The sequence below is a fragment of the Ammospiza caudacuta genome, chromosome 7 (assembly GCF_027887145.1).
Source record: "Ammospiza caudacuta isolate bAmmCau1 chromosome 7, bAmmCau1.pri, whole genome shotgun sequence".
Lineage (NCBI taxonomy): Eukaryota > Metazoa > Chordata > Aves > Passeriformes > Passerellidae > Ammospiza > Ammospiza caudacuta.
The window spans coordinates 22,587,616-22,613,926 of NC_080599.1; the positions used below are offsets into that span (position 1 = coordinate 22,587,616).

Consider the following 26,311-nt stretch of genomic DNA (forward strand, 5'->3'; position numbering starts at 1 on the left):
AAAAGAGCCTCCTGAAATAAACATGAACTTGGCAAAAGAAGGCAGCAATTACATTCCTGTAGACATGGAGCATTATGAGATCCATGCAAAGGACACTACTCATTTTTCCCTAATACTTGTGAGAGCTGGGTGTCAGCAACAGCTCAGCTCAAGGAACGTTTCGATAAATCTCGTTTGAAAATGTAGAATGCCAGAAACCAGAATATGAACATTTTAGACATCAAGTAAGCAGCTTTGAAATTTGGATTTGAAATAGTTCACTCAAGTCCTAACCCAAAAGGACTTTCCCAGAGAACAGCATGTAACATCAGGGAACTAACGCCAAGGCTCAGTTTGATTACATAATACTACTTTATTCCATTGATTCAGCTTTCTTACAGGTTAAAAAAAATATGTATAGGGGTTCAGAACCACCTCAACAGAACAAAGAATACAGTATTAAGGGAGCTCTAGAGTGAAACCACAAGTGTGCACACGTGGTCAGCTTTCATTACAAAAAGTAATAGGCACAATCTTTACATACGCATTTTGGTGAAAGAAGGAATAATAGTGCAGTGTTAAAAGGCACCAATAATCAATAATTGGGCCTTTTTTAAAAGCCAATAACCATCTAAGAAAACTACATTTGGTTCAAAGTTGTAATTTAAATATTGTATGGATTGGCATGCATCTGAACCCCTGGCAATTTATTACACAAACCTTATGTGTGCCCTTGCAAAATCAAAAAGATTTCATCAGTGGACCTGAAAGTCAGATCAGTACAAAAGGACATACCAAAGCTCTCAGCCTGTATTTAACACCAAACTGTTTTGTTTACCTCCTCTGAGAACACTTGTCTAACAAAGAGCTGCACAGAAGTATTTATCTTAAAGCAGGTGTAAATTTTTTGATCCTGTAGCATTGACCTACGCCATGTGCTATGAAAACATTAGGCACAGACCACAATTTATGTTTTCTCTTAAAAAAATACAGTATGTGCAAGTGGAGGTTCACACAACAGACTGACAGCTACAACAGTAAGCTCTTTAGATTTCCCAAAGAAAAGAGTCAGTTATGTTTAATTTTCTAAGCAGTGCTGCACACTGCTGTGTGCCATTATCATATCTGCATTAGGAGCACCTGTGGAACCAGTGAGGAAAAACTTCAGTACACCCTAAAGGACACTACACAGACTCTGTGTGCTGATTGAAATGGGTCAAGAGAGTGAACAACTGGGAAATCATTGGACATGGGCAGCTGCAGCCAGCCAGGGAGGGCCATTGCCTCCTGCAGAAAGAATGGTTTGGAACTCAGGTAACCTCACAGGTGCTCTCAAACTCACTCACCTGCACACAATGGAATAGAGGGATGCACAGCATGGGAAGAAAGGGGAAATGAGAGGGAGAGCTTCTGAGCAAGTTGTACCACAAGGTGCCAGTTTATCCCAAAGTGTCATCATGCCCAGGGCAGGGTTTATGCACTGCAGATTTTTTGTACAACTGAAATTGTACTATATGTGAGCAAAGGTAGAGCTGATTATTACCTGCAGTATCTACTACAGTCCTCAAGTATATAATTTACTGATAGCTGCATACTGTGGTGTTGATTGCTTCCTCTTAAATACATTAAAATCTGAAGGCTACAGTATACTCTGACACAAAGACAACTTGTCTACCACGGGGAAAATGTAAGATAGTAACTAACTAATTTGTTTTATGAGGAACCTCCTCTGATGTGCTAGTTACTTCATGCCCTTTAGAAGATTTTTATTTCTGACTTTCTTCATCATCTCTCTTGACTTGTTCTCCTGACAATTTCACAGGAGTTCAGTGACCCTTCTTACAGCTACCTTTGCCTTTTCCACCAGGATCCCTTTTAAATTCACTCTTAACACCACGGCAAGCTGTTCAAATAAACATTTCTCTCTGGCAAGTTTCCAGACACCACAAATACTATCAAAACTCAGCATCTGATTACATGCACCAGTTTTCTTTAAATGGAGCAGGAATTAGCCCGTTTCCTTGGCTTAGGGTCCCGTACATCCCTGTCTTTTAAACACACACAAGATGAACATATTGTCTCTGACAGTCTCCGCAGTCCCAGCCTGAAAACGCTGTTGGAGAGGCTATAGATCACACAGTTGCAGAAACTATTGCTTATAGCAAGCCACGTAGTTAGGAAGGAGAGTGCTGGGTTCTCCAACACCCTGGAGCTCTCCAGCAGAAAGTATATGATATAAGGGAGCCAAAGCACGTAGAAGACGCTGGTTATCCGGAACAGAACCATGGCATAGCGGCGGTCGGGGCTGTGCCCAGCCTCCCCAGCAGCATCCCCCTCGTGGTTAGGGAACCGAGCTCTGCGGTCACTGATCTCTTTGGTGTGCTGCCGGCAGATTTTAAAGATGTGGAAATAGGTGAAACATATGACAAAGGCAGCAGGAGCGTAGAGTAAGCACACGATAAAGCCAGTAAAGTAGGCATTAGTTAGCCAGGAGGTAGCACACCATTCAAAAATATCTCCGTGGTAACCAGGTTTTCCCCAACCAAAAAAAGAAGGCAAGAAGATCAGGCAAGAGTATATCCAGATGAGACTGATGCAGATTCTCAAGCGACAAGGTGTGACCAGTTGGTTATAGGAGAGAGGCTTTGTTATAGCGAGATAGCGATCCACACTGATGCAAGCAAGACATGCCATAGAGACGCTTTTGAGCACAGAGATGATGTATCCAAAAACTTGACAAGTCAAGGACTCGTGGACACCTGTTGAGTAGTGGAGCAGTGACAAAGTAGGAACCAAGCAGCTGACTCCAACAAAAAGATCAGCATAGGCCATGGTCTGAATAAAGTAGCTGGTGGTGTAATGATGCAGGAGTGGAGCACAGTGGAAAACAAATATAACAGTTAAGTTACCCACAATAATTAAAAATGTTAGCAAGACAATAACGACTGTCTCAAGGATACAGATGTCAACTGCATTGTAGTGACCAAATCCAAGAGGGCAGGAGAGGTGCTCAGATATGTTCATAACACTACTGCTCATATTCAGAGTCCTCCATTCAATCCATCGGGACTGGTTCATGTTTTGTGCTTAGGGAACAGTGCAATCTGAGCCTTAGTGAGCAGGTGACCTGCTGAACAGCAGCTAAACTCTGCTTCAGCGCCTCACGGTCTCTCCTTGCAGACACTGCCAGTGCTTACATGGGAGAGGATTAGAGTCCCATGGCTGTTGATGCCTCCTCAGCATCAGTGCATCACCTCTGGCACACCCTGGCTTGAAGGAAAGAACGAAAGAAAGAAAGAGAGAAAGAAAGAAAAGAAAAACAAAAGCCAGAAAGAGAAAGGCCACTGATCAGCTCCTCTAGTGCTCTTGACCCATCTTTAGTAAACACAAGGCACTTCTAAAACAAACAGAAATAAAAACTGACAAAAGAGACACATTCATTTCCCAGGGAAGGAGGGGAGGGAAATCTCTGACTTATTTTCCTGAGAAAGTCGTTTACTTTGGAATATACTGGGGAGAGGGAAAGGAAGGGAAGGAGGAACCTCAGTACAGCTCAGGTTTCCTGGACCAGCAGTTACTGGAAATAATCTTTATGTCTTAGTTTAAATCACAGACTGACTGGAGATTAAAGGAAAAAGTTCATCCTCTATAATGCTGTCTTTTCTTGTTCAATTCAGAAGATGGTACTACATCTTATCCATGCTATTCATTGGAAAGGTAAGGAAAACATCTTTGTCAAGGTTAATTCCAATAGACTCACCACTATTTGGGTATGAATAATGAATTTTATTTAGGGGGAGACAGGTGGGGGGGATGAATGAGATTTGTCCTCTGGCTCCCAAGAAAGAAAACATACATCTCACATACAATGAGGAAGATCATGTCTATTCATTTAAAAATGAAAATAATTTAAAAATAGATTTTGGAGGCTCATGTCAATATTTACAGTTCCTTTAAACAGTTATAGTCCATTACAATTACAAATGCCAGAATCATAATTCAGTGTCGCCACAGACAAAATAAAAACACTTGAATTTAATTTCAGCAATGGTAATTTAAAAGAATCATCTTTAGAAACTCTGCCATATCTACTACAGTGGATCAGCACCCAGGAGTTCATAGGTATATCCATGATATTGCTCACCTCTGTAGCAACAACTGAATCATTTCACAAAACCCCACACAACGAGCTCAGAAACTTCCATCTGCATTCTGCTGGGAAGCTAATGAAATGCTGATTTGACTAGAAAAGCTGCCATTGTTTACTACTCCATTATTCTGTTGCTCAGCTTCATCTTCTCAGGGGTTTAAGGTTTCTATATTTATTAGATGATCTGCATAATAAATAGTTGCTTAAAAAATTGTTCTTCTATTTGCAGGACATTACCTTGTTCATTTTATTCACAGCTATGGAGAGAGAAAACATTAAAAGCATCTTCTGTGTTCAGTTTTAAGTAAATGCTTGATTAGTTCAGGAATCATTAGGCAGGTAATTAAATGTATACAATCTTGCTTTTTTGAAAGGCCCCAAAAACGTTAAAAGCATCATTAATCCTAGAGTTCCTGAGACTAGAAGATCAGCAGTGAAAATTAATGAATCCACATAAAATCATCTCCAAGGTCATTCAGCTGGCATTTGCTTTAAGTCTCTTTAAAAGTACCAGGATCTCTCTGATGTTTCTGATAGTCCTTGTCGTGTCTTCAGGACGAATTTCAGACACTAGAAAAGCCAAATGTTCAATTCTGTCGCAGCACTTTGAGAGCAAGCATTCTTTTTGGAGTTAATTTCCTGTCGTGTACTGCCACGCTGTACAGAAAGTCCTTTCAGATTTTATAACATCCCCGAATATTTCCGCCTATTCGCTCCCTTTGTCTATAAGCAACAGAGCACGTACAAAAACCACTCGTTTCTCCAATTCCCTGCTAAAGCAATAGAGAAGCTTTCTCACCTACAGGCATCCGCTATGTCCAATACTTGTCAGAGAGTCAGCGCTGGTACCGCGGTGCGGCTGGAGCGGCTGCCGCTGCCTCCCTGCTCCCCCCGTGCGATCACTGCCTGCACCTGAGCCCGCTCCTCCTCCTCCTCCTCCTCCTCCCCGCCGCAGCCCGCCGGGCGCTGGAGCGGTGCCGGCCGCTCCCCTCCCTGCTCCCGGCACATCCAATGGCGCCGCCGCTGGCACCGGGAGCGCCACCGGGAACGGGCACCGGGAACAGGAACAGCACCGGCAGCGGGCACCGGCAGCGGCAATGGAAACGGGAACGGCACCGGGAACGGCACAGGACCCACCGAGCCCGGTACCCGCAGCTCCCGAACCGCTCCGGGTGCTTCAGGAGAAACCCAACACGTCCCTCCTAGAGAGATGTGCATACATAATCCGGACATAACCTCATAAACTACCGTCATCGCCCCACTGAAATTGTTTGCTAAAATAATACCATGTTATTCATTGGGCACTCACCTTTCAAGGACCACCTGCTGAGGTTTAGCTTGGTAAAGTATCTGCTACAGCGCCACACAAATTTTCTACTCTCCCTTGTAAGCCCCCTTTGTAACTATATCCCCAAATTAATTACTTCCAAACTTAACACATACATGTTACTCACCTCTACGAATTTTTCATACTGTACCAGTATTATCACTACCCTAATAGCTTCAACATCAGTTTAAATACAAATACTTGTAACACATCATTTTCCAATTAACTAAGCTCTCTATTCCTGCAAACAGATGCAGCTATTCCCTGATTAAGTACTCAGAACTTTTGGTTACTTTGTGCTTCCTAAAAATAAATCCAGTCACAGAAGTACAAGCATCAAAGTTCTCTTACAGACACTCCATGCATCCTCAGACACTGAAATAGCAAATTTAAATACCAAAAGACCAACCACAGAACAGCATTTTGGGCTATTGACCAGCAGAAGATGTGTCTTGGATGCTTGAACCAACCAAGTAATTGGAAACTAGTGATTTAAGTTCTTCTAGCTCCACGGCAAACCAAAGGCAAAATTTTAATAAGCTGCTCCTGAGTTAACATCTTGTATTTAGAGTATTGCCTGGAGCCAGAGTCCAAGTCTGAATTACAAGTCTGTAGCAATGTGAGGCAGCACAAACTGCAGCAGTGTAGTTTGCAGCAAGGGCATGTGATCCTTCCAAAGCCTTCTAGCAGAGGATTTAAGAAAAAATTAAACTATCTCCAATATTTCAGAATGGTAAATGGCTGTAACAACAGACTTAATGACTAAATTTAGACCCTGAGCACAGCTTTAAGCCCCGGTTATCCATACCAGAGTAGAACAATAGGGAGCAATTTTTATTCCTCCTCTTCCCACTCCTCCTGTAGGGGAGGAGGACGAGAACAGACAGCGTGCACAGGCATGGCAGTGACCAGCACTTCTCCTTAGGGCAGATCGTGCTTAGCACCAGGGATGTGAACAGCCAAAACACCTTAAAATGGACATTAGGGAGCCCCAAAGGTACACAGGGGCATGAGATAAGCAAAGGTACAGCCTGACAAAGCAGATCACAGGAACTCTGTGCTCAGTACATCCTGCTCCACACAGATTTAAGGACTGGTAACTATTTAAGCTTCCAGATGTCACAGTGACCATTGAGTCACCTTGGTGTCAGGTCTGTGTGTGCCCAGAGTGCTCAGCTCTGAGAACAAGCACTCCTGGCAGCCATATGTTTCAGGTCTGCTAGGAGAAGTCCAGGCTCTGCTGAGCTAATAACAGTAAAATCAATGGCAGCCTCTGCTGGCTGGTTCTAGACACAGGTAAAATGTGTGCTCTAAAGAAATTTTAACTGAAGGGACTAAGGGGTTCAAAAGCAGGGAAGTTTGACGTCTTTGGGAATATAAGCAGTCTTCCTTCATCTCCTTCACTTCACTTTTTCAAAAAAAACCAGTCATGCTGCCAGCTGCCAGTGGCTTTATCACCTCAGCCACTTGCTGTAAACTGCACCATGCTCACAGCAGTAAGTTGTACTGTTTTATGTATGTTTAGAGGAATATATCTAAGTGAAATATATTTAAGTGAAAATTAATCAGAAATCAGCTAGTCCTGATGAAACTATGCAGTTACAGAGGGAATTTTACAAAATATAGCAATACCAGACTGTTGTATCAGAGACAGCACGTTAAAAGCTCTACGGCAAGTTTTTTAATTTGGAGATTAGGGGCACATTTGGGCCTCTGGCAGGGTTTTAAATAAAACCTGCTTCAGGATTTTTTCTAATTTGTGTTTTAAGAAAAGGAAGTGAGGAAAAGTTCTATTGGAAGAATTGGCTTACTGTCATCAAGGCAGCATCCCACATGGTGCACGTTTCCACAGCTGGTTACATCCAGCCGGCGGACCCGAGCACTCTTCAGACCCAACAGAAGGAGCAATTCCTCACCTTCTTAATAAATTACATCAGCTACAAACAATACAAATCACCACACAAACCAGAAGGCTCACACCATCTGATCCTGCTGAAAACAGAGGGGATGTGGCAGGAGCACGAGCTTTGTATATGCAAAGCAAGGTAATGAAAGCAGGGGTGATATGTGACCCTGAAAGGAAACCAGATAAAGCTTCTCACACAGAAAAAGTCCATATGGAATGAGATTTAGAAGTTTCAAGCAAGAAAACAATCTATTAGTCATTCTGTTTGAAAAGGAATAGCAATATTTGTTTGCTAAATCCTTTGTTGTAAGGAAATAAGACTGACAGAAGCAATCCCTGCAGTGCACAAAGCACCATCTCAGTCACACCACTCATTTCTAGTTTGAAGTCTTCCCTTTTTAAATTATTGGATGGTCAGCTGGATTAAATGGACAAAAATAATTTCTGTAAAATCTCTCTGAAAGGCATTGATTAGAGCAAGGAGGCCGAGCTGAGTGAGGGATAAGGAACACAGTAGTTATTTATTTAGATGCAGACCTGAATGACGGTGTTGATATACATACCAGCTCATCAACTTCAATTTTTTCTGCCCAACTCCTTTTTTTTTTGTTATTTTACAGTATTTTTTTCTTTTACATACTTTCTCCTAAGCCTGAAGTATAAAGGTGTTTCTTCAGGTTGCTTTTTTAAAAATCTTAACTACCTCTGGCATTATTTACTTTTACATGTATCTTATGGACACCCTGGTTTTGTTTTTAATGCCTCCAGAATAATTCTATTCTATAAAGCTTGCATTTGTAGTGCAGCTTAAAAGCAGCAGAGAACAAAGGAAAAATAATTTGTTGCCTTAAAAATTGTGTGTGTGTATGTGTGCATAGATAGGGTTTTCTACATCATACTGGTGTCTGAAGTTGCTCTATGAAGTCACATTAGTGCTGTATTTAAGGCAGAAATGTGTTCTATTTGTTATTTGGAATATAAAGCCTCTTCCCCAGATCCACCCACTCCAGCTGTCTATTTAAAACCTGCTGGAGAGCTCGCGCTCACACAGAACACACGGGGACTGTGACCTCAGTGCAGGCATATGATGAGACATAACAAGTGTCTATATATTTATAAATAAACCCATTCTTTTTTCTCAAAACAAGCTTGGGCTTCTCAAACCCCTCATACCCTGTAGATACCATCTGACCCAATGTCTTGCTCCAAAGCGGGGGGACAAAGTTCTAAGTCAGGTCCAACACCAACTTTAAGCCAAGTTGTGCTGGGCTCTACATTCAGCTGAGCCACGAACCTCTCCAAGGATGGAGTTTTCACACTGAGTCCCTGTTCCAATGTCTCACTCTCCCTGTAAGTCTCACCATCAGCTCAGAACTTTTCTTGCTGTGGTTTGACTCATCCTTATCAAGACTAAACACACTTGGGCCAGTGGAAAACCCACAAGTGTCAGCAGTGAAGGAAACAGTATATTGTAGAATATGTATGAATATCTATATTCTATATATAAATATATATATTCTACATATGGAACATATATTCTGAAGGAATATATATATTCTATATGTAGAACATATATATTCATATATAGAATATAAGGCATATATTAATCTATAGAATAGATTAATATATTCATATATATCCATATTTAGAATATAAGACATTCTATATATTATATTCTACATATATATAGACTATATATATTATATATAGTCTATATATAGATTATATATTATATCTATATCTAATATATAGAGAATATATAGATGAATATATTATATAGATGAATATATTAATATATATAATATCTATATATAATATAGATATTCCTTCAGAATATACTGAAGGAAACAGTATATTGTAGAAACTTTTAAACCATTTCTCCACCTGCTAGTCCCATTTTTCAGTTTTGCTATCAGAGACAAGTTCCTTTCCTTCTCCCTCCCAACCTATGATCCTAAAGCATGCCATAAATCATTTTACACTGCTATGGCTCATGTAGCTGGTGCTGCAAGAAAGATCAAGAGACATCAGGTACAGCTGCAGCTCTGAAATGCAGATGCTCTTGTGGAGCACTCACCTCCTGGTACAGGAAAAAAGTCAGCACAGGCCTTTTCTGCAAAACTGGATTTGGTGGCAGCAGCAGAGCAGGCTCTGTAAGGTGGGGCAGAAGGAAGAGGCTGGTATAATCTGGAGTCAAGGGTGGGGGCAGTTCAGGAGAATGCAGCCTGATCCTCTGCTGCACTCATAGCCCAGTCCTTTTCCAGCACTGTTTCTAATCATGCAAATATTAGCCAGCATCAAACAAGTGTTAGGTAATTAGGATGCTGTGATGCAGAACAAGAAGAAATGGGCAAATAATTATTTTTATGTCGATCAGTGGAGAGAGATGGGCATTCACATTTGCAAGTTTATTGTGCAGTCTTTTCATGCTGTTAAGCAATAATTACATCAAATGCTTCTAAAGTTTGAAACTTTCAAATTTTTCCTAATATTATTAATGCATTTAATAAATATTATGCAAGCTTTTGGAGTAAATTGCTACAATCTCCTTTTAAACATTACTGCCTGTGATCTCATGGATTATATTTCATAGCATCACAGAATGGTTTGGGTTGGAAAGAATTTTAAAGATAATTTTGTTCCAACCCTCTCCACCATGGGCAGGGATGCCATTCAAAGATACATACAAAGCAAATATTTTTCTGAATTTCTGAATTCTAGCTTCCCTCAAGATGATACTGATGGTCCTACAACAAATTGAATCCACTTTACAAGCTCAATCCAGATAACAAATACCACCAAACTCCTGTGCCCTGAATAGATGGAAATAGAACTCTGTGCAATAAACTATCAATCAAGAAGGGAATTTACTTCAGGGAAATGCTGTGCAGCCCACTGAATGGTGATAATTAACAGTTTTCAGGAGCCAAAGAGCATTTGCTTTCAACAACACATAAGGATGCTATTTACTGACTGACCATATACGATAAGAAGCACCAGATAAACTTAGGATGGTACAAAAAGCAAAACTTTAAACGTGTCCTCTGAGAGTTTCATGCATGTGCCACTTGAATTAAACCACCTGCTCTTCCACTAGCAGCAGCTTAAAAAAGAAAAGTGTACTGGCAAAACAATACCAACTTAATATCCTTCAATGCTCCCATCTTTCAAGGGACAATTAAAATATTAAATCACAGGACAAGCAATTAATAGAACTGTAAATTAAGAAATGCTGAAATGTAGATAATAGTCTGCACAGTGCAGGCAGCATTGCCCTTTCCTGTAGGAGTAATTTTTCATATTTCAAAATAATACATAAGAGATTTTAGTACTGCATTCATTCAAACCTTTTAGAGAGATATTTTGACATAGCTGTACTTTTATTAATACTTTTGTCTGTGTGAAGCCAGAAATTACATTCCATAGATATTGGTATTCTAAAAGCATATTTCAAGTGGGCACCAAGAAAGTATATGTTGAAAAGGATTCCAGCTTGCCTGGCAGGAGCATAAGCTCAGTCAGTATTAGCAGTAATTCCATTTCAGCAGAGCTAGAATAAGAAACCTTAAAACTATTTAAAACAAAAATCCCAAACATTGTGATCGCCTGCTTCAATTTTTCACACACTGCAAGCCAAACAGTTTTCTTAAACTACACCATAACCTTTTAAAAGGCAAGCGATTTTGATTTAATGAGTTCAACTGATGAATAATTTATCACAGCCTTAATTAGGCAGCCAACTTGTAGGGCCCATGCAAAAGCAACTACAAAGAACATGAGGATTGAACCCACATACACCTGTCCTTCAAAACCAAAAGTCTGGATGTTCCACTTCAGTCTAATTCTCTCTTCTTATTACTCTAAGTATTTTCTTCGAGTAGTTCTTAGTGAACTGCCAGCTCTTAGGTGACAAACTCACTCAGACAGCAAGAAGAGATTAAAATCCTCTCTCCATGGATGTGGCTGGGGTTAAACCACCATAGAGCATCCTCCCAGAACATCCAGTGTAACCCAGACAGGCTGGCTGGAAACACGTGCCTGCTCACACCAACAATTTATGCTTTACTTGATTACAGAATTGACACATTCCACCCGAAACTGTTCCTTTAATAGATTTCTTTAAAAATAGTTCTTCCTCAAGGACACAAGAGGTGGCTCAGAAAAGCACTGAACAATCAGGATCATTTAGAGGATGAAGGCACAGCTCCAGCTGTTGGTAGGGGCAGAATCAGTTCAGAACTAAAGAGCTGCTATTTGTTTTAGTGCAGGGTCTACTGGGGAGCAGGTGGTACCAACCTCAAATCCCAGTAAATCCAACTCCACTACTTCGTGAGAACAAAAAAGCTAAAAATAAAGTAAATAGTGGATTTTTAAGACTATTTTAAACTAAGTGTTACTCAGGATTACTATTCTACCACATTGTGAAGAAATAGGAAAGAGGAACATGAAAAGGATATGGCACAATAACTATTTATAACCTGAAGGGTGGCACAATTTCTTTTTATGGATTTTAAGCTCAGCTTCATTTAGACAAAATCTTCCTCCCAGCTGGAAGTGCTGAAGAGGTATCACTTCTGTTCTCCTCCAGCATGGATCTAAACACACTTGCATCAATATCCATATATGAGAAAGGACAAGGAATAGCTTCCTGCTGAGAATGATCTACAGGGAAAATGTTGCCAGTAACAGTGGAAGAACATTCCTGGGCAACTCACAGACATGGAATCCAGAAATGAGAGGTGTTAGGAAAATGCCAATGAAAGCAAGAATTACTGACTTACTGACTTTCCCCCCTACAGCCCTGAGTTAAAAATTAGCTAATTAAAATTTATAAAGTCATCATACATCTGATAACTATTTTTCAAGATTAATGACATCTAAATACATTCAACTTCCAATAACTAGCAAATTTTGTCTTATTAGATAATGAGGACATTTATATTTATAGCCAGAAATTGGCACATGTAAAATGTTATGTGAGCTAAGAAATCATTTATTCTAGAAAAAATACCAAACCTGTTATTATCTGCCATATCTTAAAAAAACTGAAATCAAATATATACTTGATCAGAACTAGGAAAAAGTTAAATATAAATACAACATTGATATCTACAAATCCTTTTGAAAAGGACACTATCAGGAAATGGAGAAGACAAACCTATAGATTACATTCAAGGCCAACTTCTTTCACAAATATTAAATTCCCACATGAACCTCTCCCCTCTGCTCACGATTATGGCTTGAAGCTGGAAATCAATCTCTTTGTTCACATATTTTAAAGATATATTGCATCAAACTGCCACAAACATGCTGAACAAAACACTGCCTCTTACTCAGTGACTTTACAGACATTCTGTATATTGGAAAAAAGATATTAGAAATTGTCCTCTTAACAGCTAAGGTTTTCTAATAACACTAACTAAAAGAAAGAAGAATGAGGAAAAGCAATTTTTTTACAAAGAAAGGTTTTAAACAAGTAGAAATTATTTGATAAAAATTATTTGCATTCATTTTTCTGCCTAAGTTATGAAAATACTCAGTAGTCAGAAAAAATGCCATAGAAATGGAATAAGGCTAGATTTAAAAAAGCCTTATTTTTCAGCTAATGTTCTAACCCAAGTGCTCACAGGGGATGAGCTTTAACACGTTTCCTTTCCCCCCAAGAAGGTTCTTTATAAAACAAAGCAAAAAGAAAGTAAGGGAAAATGATTACATTCAAAAAGCTATATTTTATTGTTATGGCAACTGATGTGCTAAAAATAAAGAAATAAAGTTGTTATGGCAACTAGAATTTTAAAGGCAGTCAAAAGTAGAATAATCAAACATTCTGCTGGCTTAAAATGTATCATCTATGACTCAATTTACAGGAAGAGCTTCAAAGACAAACAGAAGTTGGGTTTTTTGGGGGGATTCTGCTTTAGAGATCCCAATTAGTACAATTCCAGAGAACTCTAAGGAATGCAAGGGAGCATCTCAAGGTGAGTAGAAAATTGCACATTGCAAGTTCTCACAGGAGGAAAAAACAAACACATTTTACCACTTCTCTGATGTGCAGTGACCTTACCTAGCTCCCTAAAATGTACCAGAGAAGCTGTGGCTGCCCCTGGATCCCTGGAAGTGTCCAAGGCCAGGCCAGACAGGGCTTGGAGCATCCTGGGCTGGTGGAAGCTCTCCCTGCACACCACAGCAGAGAGTGGACTGAAAATGAGATATCAAGTCCCTTTCAACCCAAACCATTCTAAGATTCCATGATAAAGGTTACTTAATGATTTTTAATTAAGTACTGGAAGTTAGGAAGTACCAAAATTGATTTGTCTGACGCAGCAGCGTTCTGTCTCTGTATGTTCGGAATTCTAAAGGTGCCTATGACTACAAGATGATCATATCTTTAAATTTCTGATACATCCTTGATGGCCATTTCAGGGCTCCTAATTATACAAGCACTTTCAATCTCAGAGAAATCTTGTCCTATCCATTATTCCTCAGACTGTCAAAACTGCTACTTCTATTTAAAATTAAAAGTACTGTGTGCTCCGTGAAATATTTCAAAAGCCATACTGAGACAAGCCTTAATTAATAATAAGCAAAGTATTTAACAGATACTTCAGGAAATCATGACTAGAAACAGTAACTTGTACTGGAAATATTTGCACTTAAACCATGTAGATAGCATGTGCTAGGATCCCAGTGTAAGCTGGTATTTTAACACAGCATGTGTCTTTTATTTTGGCTTCACTGCACTGAAAATTAAGGTTGCTTCTAGGAGTACTTATATCTTTTTTTGACCCAGATGAAAAGTCTCTCACCACAATCCACAAGAGCTTCCAATGAGCAGAACTAGCATGGAAAAAATAGAGCTCAAAGGCAGGTTCTTGGCTTTCACTAAATGGAGAATAATAAGATTAATTTCTTATTGCAGCAAAAATCAGATGTACACTGGAAATTCAGATAATACACAGGGCTGTGCAACAAGGTAAACACTGAAAATTCAAGTGGATTTCTGTAGTTTTGCTTCCCCAGCCCCAGTATTAATCCTTGAGGCTGGACACACAGTTAACTCATCTCCTCTCAAGCATCATGTGAAGCTAGCATTTCTACAAATGTAAATTATGTAGGTAAATATTTTACCTAATCTGTGACCAAGTCAACAGCTTCTGCACGGGAAACTCCATGTACAATATTCACTCTACATACATTTGAAGGAGTCAGGATAAATCTTAGACATGGGGATATAAAGACTTTAAATCCGAGGTACAGAAATGTGGCTCTGCCTGGGCTAAAGGAGCCTGGCTGCCTGTTTCCAAGGCTTGTTGCTGACTCAACCAGACACTGCAGACAGTCCTGAAAAGACAACCAGCTACTGCTGCTCTGAGCTTTCTATGAAATTAATTTCCTCATTGTGTAATGGCCTAAACTTAATCAAGTGCATGGCTGCCTGAAATTCATGGTTTTGAGTTCAAAATAAATGAGCAGACATCCAAATATTACTCCTTGATGGCCAGCTGTGTAAATCCACTGCTGGCATTCAGCATCAGCATTCTTCTTGTATCAGGGGCAGCCATTCTGCACTGAACACATATACATGCATGTGCAAAAGCATCACCAAAGAATACTCATTCTAGCATTTTTGGGTGTATTTTATCCCTAATGTGTGTTTATATATTTTCAAATGTATATTAAAGAAGAACTGGAGAGTCTTTACCGAAAGGAAAAGGAAATCTAGACAAGTGACAACAAAGTCTAAAAGAACTTTCTGGAATCACGTTTACAAACTCATGAAAGAAAGGGGGCATGGATCCAAAAGGCAGCTCAAATTCCTCTGCCATACAGGCACCAAAAAGTGTAATTAGACTGCAATGTTACTGTAATTAACCTGCCTAAGGCTGCCTTACCCATCCATCCTGCCCAGCCCCAGTTCTTGCTCCCATTTCACCCTGACACCACACCTGAACAGTGATCTGCTCTGAGAGCAATGGGGGGGAGAAAGAAATTGTTTAAATAAAACTCCACAATTACTGTGACTAGCCCTGCAAATGCTAGATAAGGGTATAAAAACGAGACGGAACATGCAGTATAGGAAACTTCTTTTGGCAAGCACGCTGTCTGAAACTGCAATCCCCATTAATGACTATTTACTTTTAATGCAGGCTGTATCTTGTACTACAGAGTCAGAAAAAAAGTTGTATTTTGAAACTGGATTACTTTGAAGACAAACCACCCATCTGAAGACAGCTTTGTCATATGCAGGATATGATTAAAATATGTGACGCTCCATATCATCAGCATTTGGTTGTCAGTTTAAAAAGCCACTGATGAAAATCCTCAGCAAGAAAAAAAAATCCTAGCTGCCAAAATATTTGTCTGTGTCCACAAAAACCTACATAATAGATTGTTAGAGTATATGCAATAGCAGACTGCAAACAATCTCCTTCTGGTTACTTTACCTCAGCAGCTGCAAATTTGCTTGCTGACAGGGGATATGACTCTTCATTTATATGACCACATTTATCACTGCAAAGGGAAAAAAATTCCTTAATGGATACAGACTGTAAAGAAGATCTACAGGTTTCTAATCTCTTTTGAAGTGATTACTGTAAAATCTACCTTAATACTAGATCAGGCTCTTAGAAGAATATCCTACAGAACACATAAGTAACCCTGTCATTTGGGGTTTTATCATGAAGAAGTCATACATCAAAGTTCAGAATTCACTCCTATATCAAATTCCAGTTTGGATTTAGGAGATGTGTTCATCACTTCTGTACACTTCAATATTCTACACATGCAGCTCAAACCTTGCTGGGTTTGTTACTGTTCTAGTTGTTCTGAACTGTTGTCCACAGCTATGGTAAAACAAGCTTTATTAAAGTCTCGACCACCAGTATTGGTGTTAAAGGCATTTTAAGATACTTTAAACACCAAATGTTTGGATTCTTAGTGCAAAAATTCTTTAATTTTTATAGCATCAAATATTAACATACTGAAATCAGCAACTAATAGTCAGGAAAAGGTGGTTTGCTCTCTCCAATAAAGGTATTTAAGATTTCTAAAGCTCCAGCTCTGGAGTGCTGCAGCCTCCTGAATGCCAGTTATGCAATCTTTATTTGAAAACAGAGACTTGTTAGGAAGAAGTGGATTGGAAAGAGGAATACCAAGAGCAAGTCGATTGCCTCAAACACAATTATCCCTCAGCAATCCCAGCTCTGGCAGTGGACACAGACATTAACTTTTCCTCCAGGTAAGCAGTGCCCTGTGCCAACATGGAAGATCATACCCACAGAATTTCATAAAGCAACACACCCTGCAGGGGACTTCTAAAACAATCCAGTTTTACTCAAATATTGAAAACCATGGTTTAAAATGTCTCTACTACAGCTGCTCTTTCAGCATTAGCATCATTACTGCTAGAGGGAAACAACACTGACTAACAAACCAACGTTCAAACTCAACTGGGATATCTATTTATGTTTTATCCAGGAAGGAATAGCACGGATTTTCAAACCAGCACTGAGGTGCCAAGTCCTAGCAGCTCTTACCACACTGTGAGCGAACAGCAAGGCACTGACACATCCCAATTCCATCCTACTTAAAAACCACTTGTTATCTGCATCAATATTCATATCCTGAGCTTATGACACTAGCTGGTGCAATATCAATTCTTCCAGTAACAATCATTTGAACTTATTCAGGCCATAATACTGATACTCCTTTGGTTTTATCCCTGTTTGAAATGATGGGCAACTCAGCTCCCTTGGTTTGCAGATAATGGATCACAAATTCACACAGACAAAAGAGAACAGGCTCCAACAGGGCACATGCAAATCTCATTTCTACTCCACCCTTCAGAACAAATGTGTCAATTGAAGATACTTTAAGGGCAGAGAGGTCATACATCACCTCAAGAGCCAGGAATTGTATTCTGTTATTTTAATGTTCTTATATGTGGTTATGTATGGAAAACAAGCTGCAGAAAAAATGCAGCAGAATATTTTATCATTTTATGCAGGCCATGAAAATAAAATACTACTGTGATATTTTCCACCTCAAGTACCATACAGAAACATTAAAATTTAGATTACATAAAAATAAAAATTACTAATTGATGCTCCTCCTTTATTTCCTGAAGGGATTTGTCACTAAACTGATTAATTCATTTGAAGATGAAGATTTAGCATAAGATTTTCCCTTTTGTGCACACAAAATTGAAAGACTTTTTCCAGATGAGTGCTAAATGAATCAAAACTTAGCAAATTAAATTCACCTTAGGGACATTTTATTCCTGAGTTTGTAAGAGAAACATTAACATTTGCTGTGGAACTAGGTATCCTGGTACATTTATCATAAACTAAACCTTTTATCTGAAGTCTGAATTTAAATGAAGCTATTTAAAGAATTAAAATTGTATCAACTTCTACTCTTCAGAGACAATAATTTTTCACTGATTTCTAGTAAGTATTTTCAGTTCCTATACACTTTATTGTCCCACAGTGTTGCAGCACCACTAAAATAATTCAAAGTAGGTGACTGTAACTGTCAGCACCAACAGATCAGCTTACACCAAAAATGAAGCTTCCTATCACTCCAACCAGCAGGAGCTGATTTGTCTCTACAAACCACATTACATTACAAAAATATCAAGACTCTACTTGCCATGAAATGAATTACCTCAATTTAAGAGACGAGTTGAGTAACAGTCATCCTATCCTTATCTTTTGAGAAAAGGTGGGAAAAGTAAAACCTCAGAAACTGCCTATATATACAGAATTTCAAAGAAACAGGAAACTCAGAAAAAGTCATCAGTTCCACCACAATTATTCTGCTCAATGCCCAAGTGCCTCATTCAAAAGGCAAAGTAACAAGTATTAGCTTTTTCTCTTTTCAATCAACTGAAAAAAATTCACATTTTTATTAAAAAGATCATTGATCCTTATGTAATAGGATCTTTTACAGCTGTTTAGCATACTGCTATGCCATCCTTGATATTTATTTCCTTTAAAAGTCAAGGGAGACAACTCCTAATTGGTAAGGAGACAAAATAAATATACGAAACCAAAATAAATTATTCCTTGCTAGGGAGGCCTAAACTCCCCCATTTTCAATCAGGACAAACAGATGCAGCATTCTGAACACAAATATTTCCTACAAAAATACTCTAATGTTTCAGTCCATTAACCAGCCTGCTGTGGCAGCTGGTGAACAGTCATCTTTTTAATTAGACACCCTTACTGATTAATTAGTCTCAGAACACTGAGCAGTGCAACCCTGCACGATGCCACTGGGACAAAAAAATATTCCTCTTCCCCTCCTTAGTGCTAACTTCACATCCTTTGGAATGGCTGCAAATAACAAGCTGGATTCATTTTCTACTCCCACTAAAATAGCTTTCCTGTGTAAGGAATTCTCTCAATTCCCAGGTAAACTGTTTCACACAAATTGTATTTGCTTCACACAAATAAAATAAATTTAAAAACGAAATGAACAAAACCACACAGACCTGGCATCAAGGTACCAGTTTCAAAGTCAACTGCATTTAATCTTCTTTGGATAGACAGAGTGACTCACCTGTGATCTCCTCATTTTCCTTTTCCTAACCAGGCAAACTAGCAATCAAAATTAAAAAGCTAAGTAAATACTGAGTGTGAAACAAAGAAGTGAATACCTTTTAGTGTTTGAGCAGTTTGGATAAATTCAAAATTTAAAAAATAAATATACTTCTGCATTAGGTTTACTTGAAAGTTGATCTTCAGTGCTTGAAGCTCAGTCTGAAGAGAGATGCTCCAAGAAACAAATAATTAGATTCAATTCAATACATGGAAGATTGTGTTTAAACTTCAACAACAGGTTTTGCTATTTTCTTCTATGCTATTTCTAACTCTTAATTTAGGACAAGACACAATTCCAGAAACCTGCAAGCTTAACTTCTGAGTTATTTTCTTTTGCTTTAAAAAAAGAGGATTTGTCCTGTAGGAATAAGCAATAACAATGCTGGTCCAAACTGAACAGATAAACTACATATATTCATTCTAAATTGATTCATTTCATCCAGCCCCAAATCCAATCCATTTGCTCCACCTTCTGCAGCAATGGAAAATACTTTCCTATAATTACTCACCATTGCATGAGAATTAAATTGCTGGAGTAGTGATCCCCCTGATTAGTGCCATAAATTACTGAGATTTGTTATTTTCATGCCTCTCAGAGATTGGAAGAATTCTTAGAATTTTCACTCATATGTGGAGTGCCTTGAAATGTTATTGCTCCAGAGACAAGCCACCAAAAAATACAGTCAGCAGAAAAAGCTGGGTTTTGGCCAAGTCTTCTGAAGCCTGACCCTTTAATTAGTTATTATCTCTAACTGTCCCAGGCACATGCTCATATTGCCAAAGGAAATTATGACAATAAACAAATAATCCTATTTTTGGTTCTCTTACAAGTCATTTAGAAGGACAACCATTCAATCTTTCTTTAAGAACTTCAACTCAATGTCACCACCCTGTTCAAAACAAGGCATTCTCATTCCTACACAAACTTTCATTGTGTTGAGTAATACAACACTACCAACCTCTGCTGTATCTGAGGCTCATTTTTCTGATCTTACTTAAAAATAATAATAATAATAATAATAATAAACTTAAAACAAGTTCTGCTTCCTTAAACCACAGCAGTAGCTGCATTTAAAATAAATCTATATATGCTGTTAGATGAACGGACAGTTCATTTCTTAAGGGAATTTCTATTGCAAACTGGAAGTCTTTTATGAATAAATCATAAAGTTTAGAACCAGAAATGCTACCTTAAAACAGTCCACCCAAAAGTTTTCAAACTACAGAACAGCCTCCTGTTCCTGTTCTCATTTTACTTACACTACTACACTCAGCTCTGACAGGAAATAAGTCTCACCCTAGAAATTCAGCACTGAGAATTCTTACAAGAATGAAACCACTTCAAACAGAGAAGCAAAACTCTGATAATAAGCAGAGTAAGAGACAATAAATAAAACATCTGTCCCCATACAGAGGCAACAAGTATTTTAGGCTACGTTGCTGCATCACTGCCATCATGTGACAGCAAATTTCTGCTCAGGCACACAGTGACAGTGCCTGACACCTGCTCTGACAAGAACACACTGGGGCAAGGGGAGCACCATCCTTGATTCCTGCAGCAGACAATGACCACTCACTCCAGTCCTAAACAGGCTACACTGGGGCTTGGCAGTCACCAGTTTATCAGAGCTCTGAATACACCTCATCACGGAAAAATTCATTCCAGTCTCTGGAGAGGAACCAGTGAAGATGAAATAATGCCAAGAAGGCAGGAGAAAACACTCTGTCAATGAATTGACCTCAGCTCGTGCACATTTTTCTATATGCTTTAACAAACAGATCAGACATGATTTTACAAAAGCTCTTTAAGTACAGTATTACCTCTTCATTATAACATGCAGATTTTTCTCACTCTGATTTTATTTTCCTTGCAATAATTACATAAATAAAAATAGACATTTATCCCTACTGATGTGTATGTGACTTCTCCCTTCCTGTCAGGTGCCACGTGCAGCACTGTGAAGAGCCCGTGGCAAGGGAAGTAAGGCAGAGTTTGATTGTCATACAGAACACATTTACATATATGTCAGAAATGAAACAGCTGCCAAATCACAACTCCCACTCTCTAAAATTGTATGCAAGGCCTATTATTGTGCTCCAGTCAAAATTCCTGAGCAGCTCATGGTAATCATCAAGCTGGAACTCAGCAGGAGACATAAGAGAGTGCTTGTCAGTACTTGTGAGAGCACAAGGATTTCTTTCTCCCTTCCCTCCTGGAACTCCAAACTCATCTAGAGTTGGAAAATGAATGCTCTGATCTAGGGAAGAGGGAACACAGCTCACCAGATCATTCCTGACAGACTCCTGGATTAGAAGACATGGAGGCCTTTTGGAGAAAATAAGTGCAGCATTGACTTTTCTAAATGAGACATTTTATTTTGCTTTTAGTGTTGAATTGAGACTCTAAAACAAGCCCCAAATTACCCTCCCCCACAGAACACACTGCACTAAGCACTCCTGTAGCTGAGAAACTCTGCAGCAGGTTCCAGAGCTTTGAATACAGATGGATAAACACAGGATAAATGCACAGCCAGATTTCTTAGGTGATGGGACTGATAGCTGGCCAATCTAACACAGCACTGTTGCACAAGACTGGAACAGATCACCTAATGTGTCTACACCCTGGTCTCTAAACTAAATTTAAATGCTGAGACTCTGCTGTCACTGAGAGTATCACAAGGCACAAATTTTGGCGTGCCAACAACACAACTCTCACTAGTGAGCACAGTTTCACCAGAAGTTAATCAGTAACAATGCACAAAAATCAGAGGTTTTACCAGATTTCGCTCTGTCCCCAGAAGAGGCAACCATACATCACATTTTCAGTACTAATAATTCTATGTATTGAGTTCATCTTTCAAGCTGTGACCGATTCATGGCAGAGATTTTTCTACTGGTCTCTAGTGCCCTGTTCCTCATAATTATCAATTTAACACAGGGGTGCAGGTCAGGCTGGAATAGCAGGGAAGGACTGGAGTGCTCGGAGAGCAGGCTCAGAGGAAGGATCTGATACCATGGGACAGAACCTCACTCAGGGACTGGGCAGCAATGGGGAGCTGTTTGAGGAGAGAGAGGTTCTGGGGATTGTGAGGTGTCAGTAGGCAATGGTGCAAGTTCACAGATGTTTGCAGCACCTCCTTCTTCTGGTATTGAGCCCACTTCACTCCCAGGACTGCAAGTGCAGAGAATCACCAGCTCTCCCCACTCCCCTAGGAGTGGCTCAGGAACAGATATGTTCAAGGAATACACTGCTGAAATAATCAAGGCACCCACAAACACATCCAGCTTCCAGAAGAGAAACATCAAGCAGAATGACCAAAATACAAGCAGACAAGGAATTTGTACAAACATATACATAAACTGAAAGAATCAAGATGAAAACGATGGATTTGATAGGAAGATTAAATAATTGTGGAAAAAATAAAGTTTGTGTTGTTGGTACATTTGCATAACAAAAATGCAGATAAAAGAAATCAGTTCTGCTTTTTCATAGAGGAGAAGCAAGTGAACAGTCATTAATATCCAAATAATTCTGAAGTTTAACATTATTAAATTATTATTAAATTATTGACAGACATACAACCAAGATTTTAGTAGCATCTACTACTAAAAGATATATACTACTCCTCTCTCTCCTTAATTCACATTACTGACACACCAAAATGAAACTGAAAAGTTCTGTTCACAGACATAAATATCAGATAATAGTTCATTAAAAAAAAAATAAAATCAGCTGACATTTTTTTCTGGAGCATCCCATGTTAACTCATTCCAAAGATGGGCCCTAGCTTTGGTATGACACAGACTCTCTCCTGTTCATTTCTTTCATGAGTCTTTTACTGCCAAATGATGTGATTGCCAGCAGTTTAGACATATAGACTACAGAAGAAGTTTTGTCACTTCAGAAGGAAAATTATTCACTTTAGAAAAAAAATTCTGTTTGCATAAATGCTTCCGTTCAGCAGAGGATTTAAATTTTTCATCAGTAACACTGCAATATTTTGTATTAAATACTGTATGAAATATCATCTTCCAAAATACTCATCACTGCAATATCTCAGTAGTGAAAAGGCCAAGTGTTACAAGGTATTTTTAAGGCACAAGGCCCCAACATCAAGATAAACCTTGCATTTTAGAAGTTTTCCATTCCCTCCTCCACCCTGAAACAAACGCCTCTCCCGCTTTTGGAAAGCAGGAACAAATAATGGAGGTGGCTTTGATGCACCATACAGCTGACAGATGTCCTGTGAATGGTTTCTAAGGAAAATATAACACAGCTACAACCTCAAAATGAAAAATTTACACTAGCAAAACATTCTTCCTTCTTGGTAAAGAAAAAAGTAGCCACCAGGACAGCTCTCACACTGGGGATGCTTCTAAACTTCACAAGCATAATTAATTATGTCAAATTAAGAGGATAAGTAGCAAAACAATATGAAAACATTAGGAAAGGAAAGTTTGAGTAACAACATCTACCCCAGAATTTCTGTGTGGACAGATAATTCATAAGCCAGGTACCAAACCCAGCACTTGCTGTGAGCAGCACACGAAATGATCCCCATCCACTTCTGTCATTAAAAGTGTATTGGAGACTGCTGCACTTCCCAGAGCTGGAACAGCCCTGCAGGGGCAGAGCCTCAGAACCCCAACACTGAGATTATCTCTGACACTGCACAGAGCTCCTCCCTTGTGCCAGAGCTAACAGCTCCACAGACTCCTCAGAATGCACACTGACTGCACTGATGGAACTGATTCCCAAAAGCATTATCCTCTCTGCTCACCCATACAGCAAGGAGACTGGTTTTCTTCTAGGTCCAAATTATTTTAACATTCTTTTTTAAAATAAACAACAGAAAAAAGAAATACTCAATTTTGTGCCATTTTGTTTGAGTTTAAGAATTGAAACCCCTAAAACGAAGACAAACATAAAACAAACTTTTGAAAAAACAAAGTGATGGATGTCAGTTTATTAAAAAACCCACAAGGAAACACCTGAACAAGGTGATGTTCTTGTCACCAACACAGGAAGAGAACAGAAAGCTAAATGTCAAGCATTACTACAGATATAGGTCAGCAATTTCTATTGCTAATAACATGCAGCAGGTACCCACGGCAGGAGGTAAAGTCACATAATCATAATTTCAGTTGCTTAAAACAAGTCAAACTGTTTCATTCTTCTGCCGCCCTGCCACTAAGATTGCTGCCCAGCAGAACTCATCTCCACCAAAGGAGAGTGAATAAAAGAAGGAAAGAACAAATAATAAGTCCCATACCATGGTGATGAGCAACCTGTATTTGTCCAGCATTGCCTGGTTGTCATGGCATCCTGCCAGCAGCTGCCAGATCTCTGCCCTCAGTGCTTCTGGAACACCACTCTTCACCAGAGTGGACAGCCCATTTGGTCTCACAACAAGGTTATTGTGCCTGAAACAAAGATAATCATTTACCTGTTATACTTCAACTACAAGAGTCAAAATAAAGGTTAAAAACATTAAAAATCTTTATTCACTAAAGCAGAGTCAGCAATTGGCAACACAAAATTTTCTTCCACTGGTTACAGCAGTTAGTGTTTGTCAGATGGAAAGCAAAAACTCTGCAAGGATTTACAGTAAGAACCAGTGGCAAAATGTAGTGATATCTAAATTCTCTAGGTGTGGAGACATCAGGGAAAATTAGGAATAAGCAGGTGCAGAAATTGAAATAAGCTGGCTAATAAAGAACAACTTGAATTGAAAGAGAAAAATATGCCATCTGTGCAGACAATCCAATTTAAATATTTGTTCAACATATGCATTTAGCTCAGGTTCAGAAAAATAAATTAAAAATAACTTAAGCTGTACAGAAAAACAAATTTTGGAAAACAAAAGACAATTTAACAGTAGCATTATGAAGACTGAGGTTCTAGTTCCATGCTTTATGCCAAAGATTGCTCCAAGTGCCACAAACATGAACACTTGCACACACATTTGTACAATCCTACTACCTCAATACTACCTCAAATAAATCTGCCTGTTGGTCTCCTGTTGGTCTGAGCTGGTCCTTTACTATCTGGTTGTACACATACACACAAAACAAGAAATGCAGGAATACAAAAGTAACTGCACATGCACAATATTTCAGAATTTTCTGTCATAGATGTTGCAAAGCTCTTTTGGAGATACCAGTAATTGCTGATTTAGATATAAACCCTCTTAGACTCATGACAATTTTCAGAGCAATGCAGCAGAAGGCTGCCCAAACTGATTTTTGGCTCTCTCTGCTGTAGGAAGTGCTGTGCTCTCTAAGTGCTTTGACCACTGTGGTGTTTCCCAGCTCTCTTGGAAGCAGAGTAGTGAGAGTGGCTGTTTAGCCAAATGCCAGCAAGCCATGATTAATTAAATCACCTGCAATTTGAGCCTGGATTTGCAGTGAATGTTTAGAGTACTCAACCTATGAAACAGATCATTAGGACATGAACAGGTTATCACTGCTGTTTAAATAAAAAAGATACTCTAACCTATTTCATTTTCCTATGCTTTGGCGATGATATCCCTATATTTCTAAATGGCCTGAAAACTAAAAAAAGTATGTGATTATATAACACCCTTATTCTTTAAGAAAACAATAATTATTTTTATTTTTAAATGCGCAGTGCAGCACAAGTAATTTCATCCTTATCTTCATCCCTCAGATACCCAAATAAAAACTAGTTCCTTTTATCTTTTTCAGTCCATTTTGTAGTCAGTCACATTAGCTCAACAGTCTTCTGATGGGAAGGAGCTAGAAAGAAAGCCAATATTCACAGAAATATTAAAAGCACTAAACACTTAAAGGACTTGCACTCATTCAGAGGAGGCCACAGAGATGTTCCAATGGCTGGAACCTCTCTGCTATGGACACAGGTTGGGACAGCTTGGGGTGTTCAGCCTGGAGAAGCAAAGGGCTGCAGGGAGACCTTATCACAGCCTTTCAGTACCTTAAAGGAGCTTATGAAAAGGAGGGAAAGAACGTTTGTAGGGACAGACAGTGACAGGAGAAGGGGGAACGGTGTTAAACTGACAGAGAGGCTGGGTTACATGGGTATTGGGGAGAAAATCTTCTTTGTGAGAGTGGGAAGGCCCTGGCACAGGGTGCCCAGAGAAGCTGAGCCTGCCCCTGGAAGTGTTCAAAGCAAGGCTGGACAGGGCTTGGAGCAGCCTGGGCTAGTGGAATGTGTCCCTGCCCATGGCAGGAGGGTGGAATGAGATGAGCTTTGAGGTCCTTTCCAACCCAAACTATTCCATGACCAGATACTCTAAACAGTTACAGAATTATGACATGCATGTTGAGGAATAGATATATAGTAAACACATCAGAAAGTTGAAGCT

The 26,311-nt window shown here is 39.2% G+C and overlaps 2 protein-coding genes across 6 annotated transcripts in view; both read right to left on the minus strand.

Moving 5' to 3' along the window:
* The window catches only part of RABGAP1L (RAB GTPase activating protein 1 like), a 229,957-nt gene that overhangs the window by 152,943 nt on the left and 50,703 nt on the right, over positions 1–26,311 (minus strand). For all 5 annotated transcript variants that reach the window (XM_058808736.1, XM_058808733.1, XM_058808734.1 and 2 more), the window contains exon 13: positions 24,239–24,389. In XM_058808736.1, coding sequence (XP_058664719.1) covers positions 24,239–24,389 — 151 coding nt within the window. The remainder of the gene's footprint in view (positions 1–24,238; positions 24,390–26,311) is intronic.
* On the minus strand, positions 1,972–24,334 carry GPR52 (G protein-coupled receptor 52). Its single transcript, XM_058808743.1, has 2 exons — positions 24,239–24,334; positions 1,972–3,245 (listed from the first exon to the last, which is right to left on the minus strand). Exon 2 carries the CDS (start codon positions 3,055–3,057, stop codon positions 1,972–1,974), a length of 1,086 nt encoding a protein of 361 aa, XP_058664726.1. The 5' UTR covers positions 3,058–3,245; positions 24,239–24,334.

What these genes read in the sequence shown, in the direction of transcription:
- GPR52 (XM_058808743.1), bottom strand. Translation starts at nt 3,057, where the DNA reads ATGAACCAGTCCCGATGGATTGAATGGAGGACTCTGAATATGAGCAGT.